At 44.5% G+C, this 17,796-nt stretch overlaps 1 protein-coding gene across 1 annotated transcript in view; it reads right to left on the minus strand.

Moving 5' to 3' along the window:
* Positions 1-10,342: 10,342 nt before the first annotated feature.
* MAML2 (mastermind like transcriptional coactivator 2) overlaps positions 10,343-17,796 on the minus strand; it is a 208,827-nt gene continuing 201,373 nt past the window's right edge. Inside the window, exon 5 of the mRNA XM_048294591.1 lies at positions 10,343-15,107. Within this exon, the coding sequence (XP_048150548.1) occupies positions 14,125-15,107 (983 nt within the window). The 3' untranslated portion in view covers positions 10,343-14,124. The remainder of the gene's footprint in view (positions 15,108-17,796) is intronic.

The raw sequence follows: 17,796 nt of genomic DNA on the forward strand, positions 1-17,796 counted from the left end.
CAGTAGAAATTAATTCCTTTTGGTTTCCCTTTTATTTGATGGCTCAAATTTCCATGTGGAAGGCTCATACTTTCTTTTAAAAGCAGCAGGGTGTTGCGCTCTAGTGATGAAAGGGATGGGGAGTTGCAAGCTTAACAGTGAGTACAATAAAAATGAAGTATTTGAGAGTGTTTGGTTGTCTGCTCTGTGTAAGTTACCTGTCTGCAGTGTGTGAGCTGTAAAAAATGTTCAGGAAGCTACTGAAAACACATTAAGCCCATGGATACAATAAGGGAAGAAGCTTTTTGCCATTTCCAATGGAACTAAAATTTGGAAAAGGCAGATCACAGGGCCTTAATGGGGCCAGAGGAGAACCAGGCCAAATATTGAAGGGATGAGGCAAGACTGCTCAGAAGGAACTGGTTCTGGTGTGAGCGGAAGCCAGTTTGCTCCACCTGGCTGCATGGCCAGCATCTGCCTGATCATTTTTTATTTTAGCAACGTGGACATAACCAGGGAGTTGTTTCTCATTGACTCCAGGACCATTACACACCCAGTATGGGGATGCTGGGCAATGCTTCTGAGAGCACCAGACAGCTGGAAAGGGGAGTGTGTGCTTCTCCCAAGAAGGTGGTAGTGAGTGGCTATTCAGGGAAGTGCACAACTGCAGGAGCCTGCAGTGTCCTACAAGTGGTCTCAGACTCTCATTGTGACATGAGCTGAGAGCACCAGTTGCTGTTACCATTCTCCTAGGCATGAACACCGCTGCCCTCCTCTTGAAGCTAGCTTTAGATCATGAAGGGAGCAGCCAGCCTTTGTCCATTCTGCCACTTGTTTGACTGATGAATACATCAATCTGTGTTGTATTCATCAAATTAATGCATGAAAGAAATATTTAGGATGCAATGCCATGTGTACCAAAAGTTAGGAAATGCCAGGTTCTCAAACTTCCCAGTATAACCTAAAGGGATCCCACTCAGACATCCCATCTCAGTGCTGGATGCAGGGAAGGTTCAGGACAAAAGCATAAAGGAACTGTGCAATTAAACACCAGTTTTATGCCTGCACATGAGTGCAGGCTTCACAAGCAACACCAAATATGCCACTTCTGGTCATAGTTCAGCATTTGCATGTCAACTGCTTTTACCCTGCATAGCAAGGCTCTGATGAAGTGCTGAAATATAGCTCCTGCAGTTTGTGAAGGCCAAAATGAAGCATTGATTCTCTTATGTGAGTGTAATAAGTTACCTTACTGTTATCTACAGTGAGTCACCTCTGAGCCTTCAGTATGGTAACTCAGAGACTTTGGTGATCTTGATACCCTCATTCTGCTTGTGCTTGTCTGTCTGGTTGGGGTCTGGGATGTTTGAAAAGGATTGCTGTCTTGTGTTTGGCTCAAAAGATAAGGAGAAGGAGCACAATCCAATATCCTCTCTCCTGCCCTTGAAGGACAAGGGCCTCAGGTCCCTGAAGTTTGGGGGATTAAGAGGGGCATACACTGCTGGTGGTGAGTGTAAGAAGGAAGATGCTAACCCTCATTCTTTAGCTGGGGAATTTTTGACCCAAACAAGGAAGGAGAAGGATGAGAAGTGAGTTTTAGTGCTGCATGTGTTGGCACTGCTGTGGAGGGAGAACAAAGACACCTAAGGCAACTGTTCTTTTTTGTTCCCCTGCTCAGGGATGGCATCCCTCAGTCCGTCATGGGGGCCCCAGGGGGCTGTGACAGGATGGTGACATGAAGCACAGTCCTCCACCATCGCCCAGCTGCAACTGCTCAGGCAGCTCAGCTGTGTCTCTGCCCAATATCTGCTGCTGCTCTGTCAACAGGTCCAGCCCATCCTGAGCATGCTGACAGACAAGCTCAGGTGGTTCAGGAGCAGAGACAGTTTGGAGGCTGATGCTTTGGCTGGGACACGTTTGCTTTGGCCAACTCTGCTACAAAAGCAACTGCAGAGAGCAGAGGTGCTTTGTGGTGTTGGCAGTGCCTGAAGTCAGCAGGAATTCAGAATGAGCCCTGGCTTGAACCATCAGCATGTGCCTCATAGATCCCTCAATGCTTCAGTCAGTCTGGAGTGTTGCCAGCATGCTTTCCAGCTGAAGGAAACTGAGACGTGAAATAACAGAAGTTTAACATTCAATGTCTCAACCAAAGCAGAGAGGAATTTCCAAGTCAAAGATACTTTTTTTACCCCAAGGACATTCCCTGTACAGAGTATGAATACCTGCTTCCAAAAAAATGGAGGTCTGATCCTTTCCCAGAAAAGGATCACAAGCATCCATTGTAAAGGCAAGGGTTAAGTAACCCTAATGTAGGAGGGACCAGTGTCCCCAGTAAGAGATATCAATTCACTTTTAAAAAGGAAAAGAAGGAAAGGAGAGAAATGTCCTTGTTCTGCTCCAGCATTCTTCATGGCCAAGATATAAAGCCTTTGGCTGTATGAACATGTTGCTCAATAACCTGAATATCTGTTAGCTCAGTGCACATTGTAAAAATACTTGTATAATGTTCTTGGGAGCACATTCCCACTCTCATTAAACTAACCCGAATACATTTCAAATTTATACTATGATGACAGTGATGATGAATAAAGTTATTTTCTTCACTGTGGGGCCTGTGAAGTCACAAATAATGCAGCTGGTTTAGGTGATGGGCAGCCAAGGAACTCAGGGCTGTGTTTGCTCAGAATGAGGTTTGCTGTTAGAAAGAATTTTCCTTTATTCTCTGAGGATGATATAAATTGCTACTATTCCCAATTAACTGTTTCAGTGATGACATCTCTCAGAGAAATAGGCTGGAAGAGGAGAGGAGAAATATATAATGAGTGAGGTTTTTGCCTTTGCTCTGCCCTTTCTATAATGAATAAAATAAGAACGAATAGTGAAGAAGAATAATCCATAAAACTCCCAAATGCAGTTGGAAGAGATGTTCCCTCATGCAGAAAACAGCCATCGGTCTGCCTTCTAAAGATGCTTTCAGAAGCACTGGACCTGGTATTTTGAGAGGATGATGCTGGAGACAGAAGGGCCTGGAGCCAGAGTGCAGCCACAGCGTGGAGCAGAGTGGCTGCCCTGGGCAGAGCTCTGGTACCTGAAGGCACTTACTGCAGGCTGTGAGCCACAACTTAGGCCATGTCCCCAAAGCTGTCTAAGCTGTGCAGAATAGCTCGGTATCAGGAGCACACCAAGGTATCTTAAGACCCTCTTAGCCCTATTTGTGGAGCTGCAAGTTTCTCAGTTCAGTAAAAATCTGATTTAATGGCATAACCTCTCTGAGAAAGACTCTCCATTTCCCTTTGCCAGCTAAGGCATTGAGTTTACTTGAATCCTTAACTAAAACTTTCCCCAGAAAGCACCTGCTGGCCTGAGCATCTCTCCAAGAGTGTTTCTGTCTCTAGACAGACTTGCTTTTTCCTAGAAGGTTACAGAGAAAGTTCCCTGTTTGGGGAACTTAAGAGCTCTGATTCTTGGTACAAGGCAGATTTAACAGCAGCAGATAAACTGGTGACCACCCCTGGCTGCCCAAGAGAACTGCTTTGAGGAGAGGCCATGGGAAGCATTGCTCTGCTGCTGGCCAGTTAACCCACAGCCCAGTGCAGAGGGGTGAATTGAAACCACCAGCCAGGATGCTTGCCTTCTGTTTCCCAGAGAGGAATCCTGAGCCAGCTCTTGTGTCCCTGCTAGGGATTGTTCACTGGTATTTGAAATTGTGACCTTTATATCACTGTTTTATACTGCAGAATAGCATGCTCTTCACCCATCCAGTAAGAATCATCCAGCATCTTTGCATATAAATCTGTTAGGTTATGCCTGCATTTCCCAGCTATTGTTTTAGCAGTCTCCTTCCGGTATTTAAAGACGGGAAATATCTCCTTTAATATCGTCTTCCAGCTTTGAAGCTGTGCTGAACAACAAAGACAGACAAACATTTAATTCTCCCCTAATCCTTTAAATACCTTTACAAGCACATGGCGTTCACACGCTGTTAAGACCCTCTCCTGTAGCAGCTGCACATCCTTTAGCTCTGCCTCTAAAGCCTGCAGCTTCAACTGGGGTGGAACAGGAGCCCGTGGTACCGTCATCCTGTGATGGCTGTCCTTCTGGGTGGTACAGAGAGGGATGGTTTTCCATGATAAAGCAATCATCTGGATTGAATTGCAGATACCTAATCCTCTCCCAAGGTACTCCTGTTTAGTTTTGTGAAGTGAACAAAGACATCAACTTAGACATGCTCCAGGCTGGATTCGGGTATCTCTGACAGCTTCTGATCATTCCTGTGATTAGCCAGCCTGATCTGATAACTTTAACACAAAAGTGCAAGCACAGAATCAAAATATTTTTCTTCAGGAAAGGGAGCTGAAATAGAAGATTTCCTTAACTTCACTCCCAGGAAAACATCTGAAGGAGCAGACATGAGAGTTGGGACACTCACCTCTCTCAAGCCTCCTGCTGTTTTTTTATGGTGTGGGAACAGAGTGGGATTTAAGTAGTTGCCCTCCAGGATGGGGGAGTGGGCTGGGATGCATTGCTGTTCATTTGAATTGGTAAGTATTCATTGACTTAAGCCCCACAAAACAATTTACTTTTTTCCCCCCTTTTCTTCCTGAACATGAAAACTTTTCACTTGTTTTCAATAGTTTTGCTGCCTTTCTGTGAGGACCCACAAAGATAGTTAGTCCATTTCACTGGCTGAAGACAGATAACCACAGCAGTATCATTTCTGACAGCTGCCTAAGCAGGTCCTGAGGACCTTCTGACCCCATACCCTCCTCAGACAGTCCATCCTCATATTATCCTTCCTGTCAAAAAATTCCACCTGGTATCTAACCTGAAGCCATGATTTCTTGGCCTGTAGAGATCATCATGGAAAATAACCAATCTTTTCCCCTGGCAGCAATGATATATCCATTCAAAAAATCTCTTTCCTATTCCCACTCAAACCTCCTCTTCTTCAGGCTAAACAACATTCTTTTCTATATATTTTCTAGACTTCTGTTCATTTGCATTGCTTATTTCTTCCTGGGCTACATCATATTACCAGGGTGGCACTATTCTACAAGCTAAAATCTGAGGGCCAGACATCATCATGTAGATCAATGTAGGCATGGGAGCCAAGCTTTGGGCTCCTTATCAAAAATCTTGCCTTTTATCAAAGGCTGTAAAAGCCTAGTGAAAGCATTCTCAGATGAAAGCTTAGATAATTTAATAAAAAGTAGCATTTCTGGAGCTAATCTGTCATCCAAGTGCACAGCTACGCTGTGCCACAGTGTTGGTGGCCATTGGGAAGTTTTTCTTTATTGCACACTCTCGCTTGCTGAAAGCTAAAACTGATCTAATAGCAGGAGGCTTTGGAGGCACAGTAAAGTGTATAAAAAAGACTCAGTTTTAAATTTTTTTTTAAAAAGAAAACCAAAAGGGAAGACAAAATAGGCCACTACTGAGGGTTAAAAAGACAGATATAACAAAAGAATATTTCTGAGGTTTTGTGCTGTTTTGTGCATTTGAGTCACTTCTAAAAAGACTATATTCAATGTTGAGAAACTAATGAAATGTTCTTCATGAACCGTTTTTAAAATTCCTTTTTCAAAAATGATTTACTTCTTTAAACAGCACTGTCTTGTTAGCTGTTGAAAGCTTCTCTTTGTAACCTTCTGAAGCACCCCAGATATTTTCTATGAGAAGGATTTAAACTGCCCAGCATAAACAGATGGTCTATTGGTATTTGTCAGAAGCTAGCAGTTTATATGGTAGAACACACTAGACTAAGTCTTTGGCATTGGAGGGAACCTTAATGAATAAGATGATCATGGGATGGGTTTACTCCAGTAAGAGCCACACAATTAATCAAGACCAGTGTGGCATGTAATAGCATAAAGATGCCCTGTAACTATGGGCAAACTCCTTTGGTTAGTGAGTTGTTGCTTAAGTGAAGGGAAAAGGTGGCTTTCAGGGAGTGTTATGCATGAAATCCTGATTTTAGCTGTACTAATGCAAGTTAACTTGCTGCTCACATGTGAGCAGGGATACCACATAGCCCTGCAGCTTTGATCAGCTTTTTGGAAACACACATGAGGTTCCTACCTCTGCTGTAGACATCCTGTGAGCCTGGTTATCCAACAGATCAAGGCTAACATGTTCACACTGAGGAAATCAGTGAGAGTACAACGGGTTTCTTTACACTGATTTTAATTTGCTGTAGAGTTAGGTTATTCATAGAGGTACTATAAATAACATTATGCTGGCTAGAAGTCTTGCTGAAGGACTGTGGGGTTGTGTTTCCCACTGATTCACTTATTAAATGCCTTTCACATTGTCCCCCCCCACTTTTCCTTGCCCCTAGCCCTGGCCGCTCCCTCGGGCTCTCCCAATTGGATCCTGTACCCCAACTCCGCCCATGTACCGCTCCGGGGGCCCCTGAGAAAACCCCCTGTGCCCAGATCACCAGGTCTCTCTGCCTCTGGGGGTTGCAGGGACAAGAGGTAACATTAAGAGTGCTCTGAGGCCACTGTGAGGTCCCTTCTCTGCCTCCTTTGCCATCACTGTGTTGTAGAGCCCAGCTAGCCGGAGCAGGAGCTCAGGGAAGTCCAAAAGGACTACGGGAGGGCAAAATGGTCACTCTGGCCTAAGCATCCCAGCTGTGCTCTCCAGGAAAGCTGCAGCTTGCTAAACCAAACCTAGCACTGCAACAAAGGACAAGTAACATGGAAAAAACCCACAATCCTTAAGAGAAGAAGGAGCTCAAAAAAGGAATAAACCATCATTGGCAAAGCTGTTGTGTAGATTCACAAGGGTTATATTGCCCAATGCATGTATTTTTAGACATTCTTCAGTATTTACCTTAAAGACATTGCTAAATTTGAGGAATCAAATAATATGGCATGTGCACTCTGACATATTTCTCTTTTTAAAAACTGCACTTCGGGAAAACTCATCAGTTTCCTTCTCTAATAAATTTGAAGAGATGCAGCCAAATTACTGTATGTTTTTCCTTGAAAAAGTTAGATGTCTTTCACGGATGGAAATTTCATTGATATATGAATTTTATTCATAAATTAACTTGACTGTTATGTGTGCCCACTTGTTCATGAAATCAGCTTATGGAACTAACCCTATAGGCCACATCTACAAGAAGGAGCTTTCCATATCAGATTCTTAAACAATACCAAAATAATTTCTAATAAATACTTCTTAGTAGCTGGTACTCTAGGACCTCTTCAAGAACTAATTTAATTTTTAAAAAAATGTTTCGGCCTCTAGATTTGAGCTTCCCTGTTGTACTTAGAGGCCAGGTAAGCACAAAAGGCCATTTGAATACATTCCCTGGTTTTATCTTCACCATGACCCTCCAACATAATGGTATCAAGGACAAACCCTGCCCTTACATGATGTTCATTGACCTTCACAACAACCAGGAACTTTACCTTTCATCTCAAATTGATATTGAGGGGTAGGTTTTGCCACCAGGTCTGTTAACTTCAACAGGAGCTGCATGGCTGCACCTACACTCAGCATTTCACCCAAACACTTAACAGCCCCACAGGATTTTCCCAATATTCCTGGGCAAGAAGGATAAAACAGAGCAACTGTGTCCTGTCAAACAAGGCAGACCAGTCAGTCAGAGTGAAAACATGCCAGGCAGCCCTCCAAAAAAATGTAGATAGAGCATCTTTGTTGTCTGAAGCCATGTACAGGAATGCACGACGTGTCTGGGGAGAGTGAGCTGCTCACCTGGCACATGGCAGCGCAGCCAAGTGGGGCTTTATCCCTGCTGCTCTGGGAGGCTCAGGCTGCCTCTGCCACTGCTCGTCCTGAGGATGCTGGAGCAGCTCATCTGACCTTGGTACCCAGGCACACAGCACTCCAGCAACACGAAGATCCATGTCTCCACCCACAAAGGCCGTCAAAGGCCGTCGCCTGCTGGGTGCTCGCTCTTCAGCACACAGGAGGCTGAGTCATTACAGGAAAAACAATCATTTAAGCTTCAGCTTTTTTAAAGGAGCTCCTTGCAATGAAAATGCCAGTTTGCCAAATGCTACTTCAGGCTGAGTTTCTTCTGTTTGCTTTGGTCTTGTGGGTTTTGTTGTTGTTTGTTTGTTTGTTAGTTATGTTGTTGTTGTTGGGTTAATTTGGTTTGGCTTTGTTTTTGGTTTTCTAAAGCCTAGATTTCTAAGTCCAAATCAACCTGCTTTTTCAGCTTGCCTGACCTTTTCTGGAGCATATGCCCTTCAACATGCAAGTCCTCCAGTATGACAGTAACTTGTGGCTGAGCTAGTTTGTAACAATTTTGTGAACAAGAAATGGATGAAATAATTTTTGTATTTTATTTATAAAGATACTTGGGCTATGATTTGGAATTCTAGTAAAGAGGGTCTGTTAAAGTGGTTTGCGTGACCCAGAATGCCTAATTTAAAAATTAGGATGAAGTAAGATTTTACCATGGTTGAAACTTTTATTGTGGGAGGAGGAATCCTGTCCATGTCATCCCTGTTCCTGCAGCTGCCAGGCCTCCATGCTGCCGTGGGAGGGAGCAGCGCTCCTGGCTGTGCTGCCCGAGCTGGTAGTGGTTCCCACCAAGTGATTTGGATGCAGTGGGAAAGGTCAGACCTCGCCTGGGCCTGGTGCAATTCCTGCTGTGCTGTATCTGGCCAGGCAGGGAAAATATTCAGTGCCACTCATATCTCACACCCCCTCCATGTGGTCTCGCTGGCTACATCTCCCTGGGCATAGGAGACAGGTCTGGGGACATTTTCTGGTGTGGATGCCATGTAGTGCAGGGTGACTTGTGTTTTATACTGTCTTATCCCTCTTGTCCTGCATCCACAGTAGGAATGGCTTTTGATCGTGGGACCTCTAGGAGGGTGGTCATGGCACCCAAGCACTACCAGGGACTCAGAGCCTGGTTGCACGGACAGCCACGCTCCAGGGACAGGTCCCAGGCTGCAGAGGTACCTTCTGCAGGTGGGCAGCAGCCCTGCCTGAGGCTCCCACATCCTGCCTGCCTTGCCTTTTGCCTTTACAGCTGAGATAGACAAAGTGACACCTTTAGGGCATGAGTTTCTTGATCTGTTTCGGATTTACCTTTGGGTGAGTGGGACTGTGCCTTATTTTCCCCCTTGAGTGCAAAGGAAGCACTTTCTACCACCTGTGCTGGAAATGTTGAAGTGAGGAGAGAGCCACACACCTCCTGGGCACCTCCTCACTTCAGCATGTCCACCCAGGATGGGGAGTACGGGCACAGCCAGTGCAGTGGGACAGTGGGCATCTGCCAACATCCTCCCCCATCCCTCTTGTGAAAGCACCAGATGCCAGGGAAGGACAAATGAGCCATTTGTGGATAGGAGTCAGATACAATGGAGGGACCGAGCAACATTAGCAAAAAAACCCTGGGAAGGCAGCAGCCAGAAGTGGTGTTGTGAGGGGCACCGAGGGAGATGCGTTCCTGCTTACCCTGTAGGGGAAGGTGAGTAGAGAGGGACTTAAAGGGTGGATGTGCTGGATGGCAGTCCCTCATCATCTCCACCAGCAGCGAAGCAGTTAAGATGTGGGGTGCCCTTTTTTTTTCCTATCTGAAAATAGCACAAGGCAGCCTTTGAGCACAGGCGGTGATGTGCTGACATTTGTCCCTTTGGAACATCCCCTCCACCACCCCTTCTGCTCAGTTCATGGGGCAGGAAGAGCCGCCCACTTGGAGATGGAGCCCGGAAAGCCTCTCGAGGAACGGGACACTTCCTCAGGGCTGACCTTCTAAAAATAGCCTGGTAGGGATGAATACTTGTGTAAAACAGCCCGCAACCCAACGCCATGTGGTACACGCTGGAATCTCTTCAGGCCGGAATCTCTTTAGGCTGGAATGAGGTGTAATGTGGAGGAGGCAAGGAGGAAGGGAGAAGCCAGTTGTCTGATGTCTGGTTTCTCATTAGGGGTCTCTGATAGTGAGGGGAGTGGGGCAGATATCTCCAGGGTATGATCCAGGGTGGGGCATGGGCTTGGGAACCTGGCCAGGCCTCTTGGGGTAACTAACTCTTGGCAGTGCACAGTTCTCGGCTTTAACTTTTGCAGGATGCCAGAGCAAATTGCTCTGCTGCAAGATTACATCAACCCATTCACCAGGAGCTAAAATAGCATTTTTTGTGGACCATTATTTGTTAACCCTTGCTGGTAATGAAGTCATGTCTTCAGTCAGTAGGAAAACATCACAGCTCTCTGGCAAAGAGGCAGACTGAGCTCCTGGAAGCTGCCAGATGTTCATTTTTCTCAACCCCCCCTCCTAAAATATCACCATAATTTTAGTTTACTCAGATGAATGAGCAGTTGACTAAACAGACATTCAATATAAAATTCATAGTAAGAAAAGAGACACTTGGGATAATTTTGATTGATTTACTTGGCAGAGTTTTGATAGCTACTGAAAAACATACTATTCATGTTTAGGTGAAAAATAAATGGAGTCAAATAAGTGTCACTGCATAGTACTAGGAGGTATATACAGCCACATGTAAAAATGCATAAACACAAACATTTCTGTACAGCAACTTTTCTTTTCAGTCTGTATAGAGAAACACTGGTTTATAATATGGGGAAAATATAAAGCAGACATACATGCAACAAGGACATGACAGTTACATAGGTCCCACCTGCCTCCCAACAGCTGAAATAACAATAATAACAATAATAACAATAATAATAATAATAATAATAATAAAAGCCTTTTTTGGGGAAAAAACTTGAAACCTGGAATGTTTTCATATTGAGGTTTCCAGAGAGCTTCAGATGTGAAACATATCTGAAGGTGATTTAAAGGCTTGATTCAAAGCCCTGTGAAGGCAATGGAAAGATTCCATTGGTTTCAGTGAGCTTGGGGTCAGACCCAGCTATTTTACCGTGATCCCATTCTGCCCTCCCCCAAAACCCAAAATTGAAATCTGCAGATAAAAATAAACAATCATATCATACAAAACTTTGTATATAGAATACAAAAGGTAACAGTTGACTTTTTGTATAAAATACAACTTTTTGATAGCATATTTATTTCACATATGTATAAATATAACCCAAATAATATGATTTTTATTATTCCTACCAAAATATTATTACTTTTTGTTGTTGTTTTTACAAAAGTTTACAAACAAATAATTCTTTATATTTACAACCCAATACTGTGAAGAGTGCCCAGTCAATGATGAAAAATAGACTTTAAGGGTAGTGCACTTAGCCATTGCAAAGAAAGAAAAAAAAGACACTAGCTCCATTCAGATACAAATGTTCTGAAGAAATGATACTGGATTCAAGTTTTGGTTGCAAGAGTCTTTCACAAGCTTGCATTTCAAATGCATCAGGCATATATTTACAGGACTGGAAATGGCCTCTACCTTTTTTGAATTTACTTCAGACAGGATGTAATTTTGCTCCCAGGGATGGCAATCACAGCCCAGTGTCTTTTGCACTCCTGGCTGAGGCCGACAAGACAACACTCAGCATTGAGTCCACCACTGCATGATATCAAAGAACCATAGAATCATAGAATATCCTGAGTTGGAAGGGACCCGCAAGAATCATTGAGTCCGACTCCTGACTCCTTGGGACCAGCTCCTCAGCTGAACAATTTTTTTACATCATTTGAGGATCTGGAAATCAGTCTGGTCTCAATACAGAAAGCAGTGGTGGCTTTTTCAATGGCATGTGAAAGTAGATGAAGTTACCAGACTTCAGTGCCCATTGCTCATGGTGGTACTAACTCAGCCTTGGCCTCAGTGGCATCCATCGCAGCCATCTGTTCCTACTAGAGCGCTGGCAGTCACTGCTGACATGCTCGTGGACAGGGGGTGTGTGAGGCAGATGAGCCAATCCTCCTTCCACTTGAAACTCATGCAGCTACTACTCCAGTCTAGTTTTGCATGATTTATGCGGACAAACTTGTTAGATCGCATCTGTATCTCTCCAAACTTAGGTGGGACCCCAGTGGCCTGAGCTGAAAAGCTCTTCAAAGACTTGGAAAAACTTCTACTGACATATCAAAGGGACTGCATACACCCCAGCCAAAACTGGGGAGAAAAGGAAGCTTTCTGGGCAGCTGAGTCACCACGTTACACAATGCAGGGGTGTGCAGTGATCACTAGCTGGGTTGGCAGAAGGGACTCTTCAGCAGGCTTTCTTGTCCCTCTTCTTTCTCTGGGATTGAACAGCCTCAACTGGCATATCTAACTAAATGCCCATGTTACACCTTTTGTGGAGGTGCTGGTGCTCATTTGTGTGACGATGCTTCTTGAAACATCTTGAAAAATTGTGCCCATTTGAAATGACAGGGTGAAATGACTGGAAAAGCCTTATTAAAACCTCTTGCAAGAAGTAGGTCAGATACGTGCAGAGGCTATTGTCAAATAGTCTACTCATCCCACTGCCACTAACAAGGATGAATAAAGCACTTGCAGGGGCAGAGCAATGCCTCTTGGCACCAAGGCATGTGAATGTAGGCATTGTATTCCTTTGCCACATCTACTTTTAGCTAGTTCAGAGGAGGCTGTGAAACACATCGCACCACATAATTTTAAAGAACAGCATTTTCATTTGAATTGCAAGATCTGTTCCCATCCATGAATCCTGTCTGAATCACTGTGGAACTGCATTATAGTGACATAGCCTACCTTTCTGATGCCCTTACTGACCAAGTCTATAGCAAAAAATTTAATATAGTCAAGACTATTCCCTGGCAGGTGTGGGACAGCCTGTATCCTTACTGCTCTGCTCTGTTAGCCTTCAAGGCAAGGTGGCTGCAAACTGCCTATGGGAATGGTCCTTGCCCCAGGATATCTTTCTAGCCTAGTGATGCACAGAAATTGCTCAGGGCAATATTAGCTAGGCCATTCCCAAACCCAGAACAGATGATCGAGTCCAGTGCCCAGAAATAATCCCCAGAACTGTGTCATGTACAAGCACAGATGTGGCTGAGTGGAGCCTTCTACTGAGAGTTATAATTGATGTGCATGCTAGTTTCAGTGGCAGAGCCTCTGGTACTCCTGACAGAGGCTATGGGGACCTGGGCCAGCACCAGAACTCTTTCAACTCCCCCCATATGGCAAAGGAGAAAACAGGATGGAACCAAAATGCTGTGCAATCAAAATGGCAGCTTCTCCCCAGGCAGATGATGGCATTTTGTCTGGGCTAAATCTGTTTGAGAGAAGAAGATCAGACTGAACTGCCTGATTGATATTCGCCATGACTTGAGATGAAAATGAGGACAGTGGCTTAGCTGAGCCACTTTAGGTATTTGCCCTCCTCTAAGCTGGACTGGGAAAGTCAGTAAGGGGCAAATCATGAGCACCCTTCTCACTCAAGTTTCTATTAAGTCGCTGGAGTCCCTGGGGTAGGGAAAGGTGGCAAAGCGAGGATCCTGAGCTTTGGTAGTAGTTCATCTCATGTTTCCCTCAATACCCAGAATGATGGTGCTGCTGGCAGGACAGCAGCATCCTCTAATACTCACTGCAAGCTCTGATGAAAGGGAGCACACCAATGCTAGAGCACACTGAGTAACATGCTGGATGATCTGTTTCCTTCTTCCCTTGGATGAGACCACTTACCCTGCTGTGTGCTACAAAAGGTACAGGGTTTGTAACAAAATCATTGGGAAAGCAAATGTAAGTTTGTACTGTGCAGAAGTAAACAGTTTTTGTAATGCCATGAGATTTACACAGGGCTTGATGCTGTCAGGGCTGAGCAGTCCCAAGGAAGTTAAGGGCTGTGAACACGATGACTGAAGAGCTCTGGACCACTTGGGGTCTTACTTGCACTCAGAGAAATGATGTTCCACAGCCCATACCACTGTCTGGTGCTTCCATGTGTGGAAAGCTGAACACGTTTTTTCCTGCAGACCCTGTGAGAAGAACTGATGAGTTTGCAATGGGCCAGGCACAGGTGTGGGGAACAGACCCTTCACATGTTTTCACTCCTTTGTGGCAGGCAGGAATATGACTTATGCTGTCACTTCAGTTTTGTTCCTAGAGCTAGTCTTCAAATAGGGCAGTTGCCCTATGTTGTATTTTAGAGGACAGCCCAGTTACTGGAGTGTAAATTAATAAAGCAGGTTGTTGGCATCGAAAGAGAAAGCTAATGTCCTTGCTGCCTCTTCATCTGGCTCCCCCTTGGTACTGTCACTTATGAGTGGTTCCCTAAAATTTCATCGAGGTTGATGTCTTTCATCCAGTCATCGTTACCAGGTTCTGTTTTCAGTAAAGAATCTATAAAATCCGAGTCACTGTTGAGCGCAGGTCCTATACTGTCACCTTGCTGGTTCAGAAAGTCAAACGCTAGGTCATTACCATGGTCACTTCCTTGGTAAGCCCGGGAGGTTTGGTTGGTAGTTGTGAAACCGGTTGATGGCAGAGATGATGGTGGTGTCATGCTTGTTCCTGGCTGATTCAAGGTAGGCACAGTCTGTCCTCTCAGCTGGTTGGGTCTTATGCTGAGCCCTCGTAGTGAGCCAGCAGATTGTCCATTTAGAGTCTGGTGCATTTGGTTTAGAGGGGGCCTCATTTGGACTCCCGCTGTTAACTGGTTAGGAGGTGCCAATGCACGCTGAGGAAAATGCTGGTTGCCTACATTGCGTTGCAAAGACTGGTTAGGGTATGGAGTGCCCGTGGGGAAACGGACCCCTGCAGGTTTCAGTGCATCCTGCTGCTTCACTGCAGCCTCTTGTGGGGCCCAGTTCTGGGCACTGGCAGAAGCTGTGATCATCACATTGGCCGGCCGTTGAGCAGGGATACCTGTCGCTCCATGGGTCAAGCTTGGCCTTATTTGCTGAGAGTTGACCACTGACCCCGTCCCAAAAGCCGCCCCATTGTTTCCCTGTGTCATGGTTTGCTGCCGGGACACCATGGGGTTATTCTGACTGGGCAGAACTTGATTTTGGTTTCTGTGTGGCTGCATTTGGTTCATTCCTGAAGTCACATTGTATGTGCTTGGTTGGTTGCAAGGAAGGTTCCCATAGCAGCCCATACTCCGAGCAGCAGGAACAGAAGGCATCCGGGTTCCAGCAGGGGTGGACATGAGGCTGGAGCTCTGGGGCATGATGCTATGAGTTGAAATTGGGTTGGATAAGGACATGTTGCTAGAGCTCATGCTCACAGCTGGTGAACCACCTGGAAAGGAGAAAACAGAAGTGTTACAACAAGCACGAGTGCATCAATGTGTGGTGCCATTCAAATAGGGCTCAAAAATGCAGTTTTCTATGAGCAGAGTTTCTTGAAGAAGACACTTTGCTCTTAAGAGGACTTAGAAGAACTTGCTAAAGGCCTTGAAGATGCCTATCATCCAAAAGGTGGTTTGGCCTATCCTAAGCCACTTGTGATCTTTTCATCCGTTCAGAGGAGGGCACCATGAGCCAAAAGTGGTGCTCATTTTAAGAGAAATATTGGAGCAAGGCAATACTGAATTAATCCCTGAGAGACTGGTTGAAAAACACCAATCATTTTTTAAACACAGCCAATGTAGATGGCACTGTGGAAAACCCTCTCTGCACACAATCAGCTGCTCCAAAGCTTAATTCCCTTTGCTACTGTTGGTTCCAGTACAAACCCTACAAGAAGCACGGCCCGAAGAAGCCAGGTGAAGGCAAATGAAAGGAGATGTTTCTTCACACAATGTGTGGGTCAGCCGAGGAAATCTGTGCCACATGGCACAGTACAAGCTAAATTCTCATACTTCTTTGGGTGGCCCCCAAAGTGTGAGAAAAGCTGTCAAATGAGCTTGCTACCAAGATATCACTGCATTTCAGGAATTCCCTGAGCCTTTCCCGGAAGAGGAACGAGGAGATTTGCTATATCATAGGGTGCAACTAATAGCAATTGTTGGGCATGAGACACTGCCTTGGTTTGATCCTTTGTACATATGGCAAAACCAGGTGGAATTTGACTTACCTTGAATTAATCATCAAATCTTATTATATATGGGTCTGTGTGATTAATTTTATTAGTTGGTCCATCATCAGTTCCTTCCTACTACACAGGTGCTTCAAGACTGTGTCATGCTTGCAGCATTCTCCAAATACTTGAGTCTCACTGTGTGGCCTGTTTTCCAGTCCTTTGGTCCTTTGGAGCTCCTTTCAGAACGTGACAGTTTTTGACATTCAGTTTCAGAGCTGTACATCATAGCTGGTCACAGTAATAACTTTTGAACATCTCCAATATGGATGTAAAGTAAGCTCTATTTTTCCAGTTCAGCATCATCTCAGACAATGTTATATGTCTGGTTTCAATCACATGGCCTGCTCATGGTGATACCTGGAGACCTGTCAGCCATTTCCTTTTGAGCTATGTTCATTTTGTGTCACTCAGGTTTCTTAACCAAATTAGGCAATGAGAAGTCAGATGCTTTAAAGGACATAATCTGAACAAGTATTGCCTTTTAAGTTGTGGTTTCATTGAAACAGACACCATGCAAGTTTGAAAAGATTCTTCTAACATCAGCCCATGTTGCTTGAAATTAATTACATCTTCCCCTTCCTAAATTCTTTATTATTTGGGCTGCATCTTCTCCCCAGTAGTTTTGCTGAGCTCTGCATTAGGCTAGTATGGCTGCAATTACCTACTTAGTCTTTTAATTTTTATCATGGCATTAGCAGTCTCCCTTGGCGTTTCAATACTAAATAAAAAGTGACACTAAGAATCTGGAGAACCTCTCAGCCAACTCTTTTAAAACTCTTTAAGACAAATCATGTGCATACATATTTAAAAAGTCTATGTTTAGGAACAGCTGTTTAATATACTGTTCCTGTTGAAATTTCACCATAATGATGTTCAGCTCCCACAGACTGGAACGAAAGAAAAAATTATATATTTCTGCGTTTTCTGCATTATTTTTATACATATGCAACTTCCATTTAGTAATGGATGCAAAGAATTAATTTTTTTCCTTAAGGAGTTAAAAAATAACTCTTCCCAAATCATTATTAACACTGAGTGTGACTCCACAACCAGAGTGCTTGTTCCAAATCAATATAAACATAGATATCTAAATTAAGAAGCTCCCCCTATCCTGGAAGGAAGCCTGTTCCACAAACAGGCTCTAAGTGGGAGACACTTGACTGTAGAGGATCTAATTAGCCTAACTGTGTTGTCCTAACTTAAGCACCTAGATTCAGTCCCTGTGCTGGGCAGCCCCTGGGACAGGATATGCTATGGGGAGTCCACCTGGTTTTATCCCAACAGGGACAATCAAATTCCCACAATCAATGCTCAGCTGGCAACCACATGATTAGCCCCATCTTTGGCTTTGCTGGTGGGCTGTGCGTTTTTGGAACTACTGTAACGTCTCCTATGAAGACAGGCTGACAGAGTTGGCGTTGTTAAGTCAGGAGGAGAGAAGGCTCTGAGGTGACCTAGTACTTTCCAGTACCTGAAGGAGGCTACAAGAGAGATAGAGAGGGACTTTTTACAAGGATATGCAGCGACAAGACAAGGGGGAATGACTTTAAATTGACAGAGAATAGTTTTATATTATCTAATATAAAACTTATCTATATCTTCTACTTCCCTATATCTATAGGGAAGAAATTTACTCAGGGATGGTGAGACACTGGACTAGTGAAGAAGTTGTGAATATCCCATCCCTGCAGGTATTCAAGACCAGGTTGGATGGGGCTCTGAGCAACCTGGTCTAGTGACAGGTGTCCCTTCCCATGGCAGAAGGTTTGGAACTAGATGATCTTTAAGGTCCCTTCTAACCCAAACCTTTCTGTGATTTTGTGATCTTTTTGCAGGGGTAACAGGGATGGGGCCCTGATTGTTTGCTCCCTTATGCCCGTATCAAAGAGGAGGAACAGTACAGAAT

Source organism: Corvus hawaiiensis, chromosome 2 (assembly GCF_020740725.1).
Source record: "Corvus hawaiiensis isolate bCorHaw1 chromosome 2, bCorHaw1.pri.cur, whole genome shotgun sequence".
NCBI lineage: Eukaryota > Metazoa > Chordata > Aves > Passeriformes > Corvidae > Corvus > Corvus hawaiiensis.